The sequence below is a fragment of the Lactuca serriola genome, chromosome 6 (genome assembly GCF_051521515.1).
Source record: "Lactuca serriola cultivar US96UC23 chromosome 6, Lser_US96UC23_V15, whole genome shotgun sequence".
Classification (NCBI taxonomy): Eukaryota; Viridiplantae; Streptophyta; class Magnoliopsida; order Asterales; family Asteraceae; genus Lactuca; species Lactuca serriola.
The window spans coordinates 157,652,844-157,658,214 of NC_136413.1; the positions used below are offsets into that span (position 1 = coordinate 157,652,844).

Below are 5,371 nucleotides of genomic sequence, written 5' to 3' on the forward strand. Positions count from 1 at the left end.
TGTTTGATTTTAAGGTTTGAAAATTTTAACATACAAAAGGAATATGATAAAAAAATGAATTAGATGATGGCAAATCTGTATTTTTATATCAAATATGGTGTTAAGACCTAGATAAATGTTGGATAGAGAATGCTCCTAAAATGATGTGTTTGGTTTATCGTATGGTGGGCATTTTTTACTATCTTGTCCCGGGCATCGAAAACCAATAGACCGACCCTGACAACAGAAAACAACTAACTCAAGTTACCTAAATGTAACACTTGATTCAAGGTATTTTTCATTTTAACCATTAGTGTGTAAATAGTTTGCATTTTTTGTCCTTAGGGGCATTTTTGTAATTTTGGGAAGGGAGTGCGTACGCTGGGCGTACGCAATCAGGGGACAAACCCTAATTTTAGGGTTTGTACACTATTTAAGCAACCTTATATCCGAAGATTCTCTCATTTCTCAGCCTCTATCGCCCTTTCGAGCCTAATTTCGAAATCCTAGCTCATCTAGAGAGATTTGACCCCATTTGTGTGTGTGTGTGTGTGTGTTTAGTAGGTGTTTGGTGGACCTTGAAGAATAAGAAACTTGGAGAAGGAGCTTTGATCAAGGAGCATGGCTGGTCCAAACGTATATGGGGCCCGTGTCGAAAAGAAAAAAATGGCCTTTAAAGACAAATATCATAAAGATTAAAAAAATATCATTTATTCTTCATTATAAACACGTACAATTAGCAATAATAAGCAAGCTAAATTGTTTATCTTTTGAGCTAGTTTGAGTTTGAACCAACTTTAAGCCATAAAAGTCATTTTGGAATTATTTATATATATATATATATATATATATATATATATATATATACACACTACATTGCCCAAAAAATTTGGGCCTCCTGGAGATGTGGGCCCTGGGCAGTCGCCCAGGTTGCCCACCGTCTGGACCGGCCCTGTCAAGGAGGAGCTTGTAGATCCAGATTTCACTCATCATTTCCATCTTCATTGAGGTATAAAGCTTAGACCTTGCTCATTATATGCTTAGATTTAGTTATTATGAAGTTTTGGTCACTTTTTGGCCCCATGAATGAGATCTAGTGGAATTTTACCACTCTAGAAGTTATGAGTTGCTCCTCTTGATGTTTCTAAGATCCCTAGTCCATAAAGTTAGCATCTTGATGGTTGAGGATCAACCATGCATGAGTTCATGTCCACTTGGTGAAAGTAGGATGCTAAATCTAAGGTTTGAGTTCATTTGAGCATGCAAAGGTATCAAGTTAATGACTTTTTTGGGTTAATATGTTCCCCAAGGTCTGGATTTGAAAGTTGGATGCAAGCATACGCTACACATACGAGACTGAGTCCCCGATCAGACATAACCACCCTACCGGGCGTACTTTTGGTACGCTTAGCGTACTCGGCCTGGTCATGGGCTTTTGTGTTTTGCGTCATCTTTGGAATTTAGGGTTTTAGGCCTTTGTTAGGCCACAAGTCTTCCTGATTATGGGCTATTGTTAAGGCTTTGGCTTTCTTGTATTTGGTCCCATATTTGGCTTTGGGTGTCCTTTAGGAATTGGGCCATTATTTGGGCTTTTGTGCCACTGAGTGTGGGCCTCAGATTTTGGGCCAATTAAGGGAAGGGTAAAATGGTCTTCTACCATAGGGGTTCGGATTAGTTGATTAAATTCCTGATTATGGTTTATGACCTAATTATTAATTAGGGTTTTATTTGGTTGGTTACTACGGGGATTCTTCGGTTCAGCATCTCAAACATCTATTTGACTAACAACAGACTGAGATGTGTTTGCTCATTATATTGTAGGACACTAGGGATTGTATGTGCTTGAAGTCTTTGCAACTATTGTTGTACGTGATGTATGTCTGTGTGACTGTTTGCTATATATATATATATATATATATATATATATATATATATATATATATATATATATATATATATATATATATATATATATATATATATATATATATATGTTTTCTTTGTGCAAATATTAAATTTGTTGGTATTAAGGACTCTGATAATTAAACATAAATATGATATAAATATTCGAATAACAATAAAAAAACAAAAAATTTAACCTAAAATTTAACGTAGTTCATTTGATGAAGCTACGTTCAAAATTAGAACAAATCTCTTTCTATTTAAAATAGTACTCATCTTGATAGCATGTACTTACTTTAAACATGACAACCACTTCTCGATTACTTGCTCCATTTTAAATGGAAAATGCGCCATAATTGTCATTAATTAAATTATAAACCCATTAAACTATTATTTTATGCTATTTTAATATTTCAAAACTTATCAGGATATAACGTGACCCGTCCATTCAATCATTAAGCTTCAACTCCCATATTATTATTTTAATTCATGGAAAATTAAAACTCATGATGGTCTTTTTATAAGAAAATGTCTTTATATAATTTGCATAAATTAAAATGGGAAATGCTGAGTTGTCGAAAATCAAACAAAAAGTTTTCAAATAAATAAGATTGTAAATCGATTTATTTGATGAAATCAAATTGTTGTAAATAGGTAATACCAGATCCCTTGATTAATCATAACCATATTAACACATTAGTTGTAATATTCCCAGCCTCCATTACAAACGAACAAGTATTTTCGTAATCAAGGCCGGTGGGGTGGCAACAAAGTCAGGCTCAGCCACCTTGGCCCCAAGGTCGGTGCCACCTCAAATTCTATATACATAACTGAGCCGTCATAGCCACATATTTAAAACTTAAATACCGGACTATTATTTTAATATTCTGAATTTAAGCGCTATATAACACATTCTTGAAACCATTCACAAATCACACTTTACCAAGTCACCCATCTCATCCTTTGACTTTTAGCTTAAAAGAGCTCTAAAAATGGTGAAGTTGACAATCGGTAGCATTAGTGACTCTTTTAGCGCAGGTTCAGTCAAGTCTTACTTGGCTGAGTTCATTGCCACCCTTCTTTTCGTGTTTGCGGGTGTCGGGTCAGCTATTGCTTATGGTATGTTACATTTCTTTCTTAAACCATATAAAATGAAAACATGCATTCTTTTCATTACAATCTAACGTATAATGGAGTTTTATAAACTTTTTAGGTAAGCTCACAGCAGATGCAGCACTAGACCCCGCAGGATTAGTTGCAGTGGCAATAGCCCATGCATTTGCACTCTTTGTTGGGGTTTCAATAGCAGCCAACATCTCCGGAGGCCATTTGAATCCAGCTGTCACCTTCGGATTGGCTATTGGTGGTAACATCACCATCATAACCGGTCTATTTTATTGGATTGCTCAACTTCTTGGATCCATCGTTGCATGTTTCCTCCTACAATTTGTCACCGGTGGCTTGGTGAGCTTTCTTATATCATATTTTCATTGCTAAAACAACTTTTTATTCAAAATCTTGGATTTTTATTCATGTATTTGGTATTTTACAGGCCGTTCCAACACACGGAGTTGCTAGTGGCATGAGCAGTATTCAAGGAGTCGTGTTTGAGATCATCATAACTTTTGCTCTAGTCTACACTGTCTATGCCACCGCTGCTGACCCTAAAAAAGGATCACTCGGAACCATTGCACCCATCGCAATCGGCTTTATTGTTGGAGCCAACATTTTGGCTGCTGGAGCTTTCAGTGGTGGCTCAATGAACCCAGCTCGGTCATTCGGCCCGGCTGTTGTTAGTGGAGACTTCTCACAAAACTGGATTTACTGGGTCGGCCCACTTATTGGTGGTGGGTTGGCTGGATTAATCTACGGTGATGTTTTCATTGGATCATACGAGGCACTTCCAACCTCAGGGGACTATGCTTAAGTACTTTTATTTTTATTTTTTCCTTTTTGTTTGGGTTTGTATTTCATATTTTAATGGTCAAGGATGTAACATCCTTATTGTTTGAGTGTAAACTTATGAATTGTAATATAATCATGTTTACACCGAAATACATAGTCTTAAAACTTGCAATTATTTCATTTGGTCTCTTACTTTGGAAAAATTCATGCTTGTAACTTATAAAACAAAGCTAATTATGAATACAGAGCACTACTAGAAAAAATGCTTTCATTGACAGAGAATTATGACGTACAACAGTTTTCTAACAAACATTTTATGTCTGTCGTTAAAGTCTGTCATATTTCATAAAATAGCAATGATCTATGACGGACAAAACTGTCTGTCATAAATTTATATTGTATGTTAATTTGTTAACATTTAAATAAAAAAACAATGAGCATTTTAATATATGAATTGGTTTGTTTTTTATGAGTAAATAGGATACACAAAAAACGATATATATATATATATATATATATATATATATATATATATATATATATATATATATATATATATATATATACTACTTTAATTCCTAAGAGTAACAATTTACTTCTTTTGTTTCATATTTTGATACATTACTTTGCTTCATTTCATAATTTGTCCATGTTTTTTTTATATTTGATATTTTGATCACCTTATTTTGCTCGATTGCTATAATTTGTCCCTTTTTTATTGTGTTTCCTATTTTGACCAAATTACTTTGCTCCCTTGCCATAATTTGTCCCCGTTTTTTTAGTTGTTGATATTTTGATCACCTTATTTTGGTCGGTTGCTATAATTTCTCCATATTTTATATTGTTTACATTATTTTCACTTTTGGTTCAACCAGCATAGCTGACTCACTTCCCTTTTTTCCCCCTGTTTGCCACATTACACATTTCTCTCTGATCGATATGTCTTCAATTTTTGTTTCCTTTTTCAAATTTTTTTGTACATCTGTTTTGAGTTTCGTTTTGTCATCATCTTCCTTTGTGGGGATTACTAGGACATGCGTATGTTGTGGTAGCTTTGCGTCAGCGTTGTATAAATGCATCCAACTACGTAATACTTTGTCGTTGTAATACACACATGTAAAATATGTACTTCATATATATACGTATATACACATGTTTCTTTTTTTACTTTATAACTAAAAAATTTTCTTAATAACAATGGATGCGGTCAAGATTTTGTAACCTAGGCACTAAAATTTTCCCATATTGTCACTTTTCGTCCCTTTCGTTCTCTTTTTATCAATATCATCCCTGGCTTCCTTTTCCCTTGATTTAATAATTATTAATTAATGTTTTCCCTTTTCAGCTTTTCCTTACACCATACAAACGATTGTGTGTGTGTCTGACCTTTTGGAAACTTCGTTCGCATCTACTCCAAGCGTCTTCCATCACCATAAACTTCATTCGCAGCTTCAGATTGTTATTGCGGTGCAGTTCCACTCTTCTAGTTTCCATCTTCCACTTCCTCTTCTGCCTATGCCGTTGAAGTTTTCATTTCCACAATATCCTCATGAAGAAGCAAGTTGTCTCATGATTGTAAGCTTTT

At 34.5% G+C, this 5,371-nt stretch overlaps 1 protein-coding gene across 1 annotated transcript; it reads left to right on the top strand.

Moving 5' to 3' along the window:
• The first annotated feature begins 2,807 nt into the window (after positions 1-2,807).
• LOC145057161 (putative aquaporin TIP-type RB7-5A) lies at positions 2,808-3,961 on the top strand. Its single transcript, XM_079004946.1, has 3 exons — positions 2,808-3,000; positions 3,095-3,345; positions 3,434-3,961. The coding sequence occupies exons 1-3, from the start codon at positions 2,874-2,876 to the stop codon at positions 3,806-3,808; spliced, it is 753 nt and encodes a 250-aa protein (XP_078861072.1). The 5' UTR covers positions 2,808-2,873; the 3' UTR covers positions 3,809-3,961.
• Positions 3,962-5,371: the final 1,410 nt, after the last annotated feature.

Bases quoted from the DNA above. Each gene is read 5' to 3' on its own strand.
- LOC145057161 (XM_079004946.1), top strand. From the start codon at position 2,874: ATGGTGAAGTTGACAATCGGTAGCATTAGTGACTCTTTTAGCGCAGGT. The intron at 3,001-3,094 runs GTATGTTACATT...TAAACTTTTTAG, and splicing joins CGGGTCAGCTATTGCTTATG to GTAAGCTCACAGCAGATGCA. The intron at 3,346-3,433 runs GTGAGCTTTCTT...GGTATTTTACAG, and splicing joins AATTTGTCACCGGTGGCTTG to GCCGTTCCAACACACGGAGT.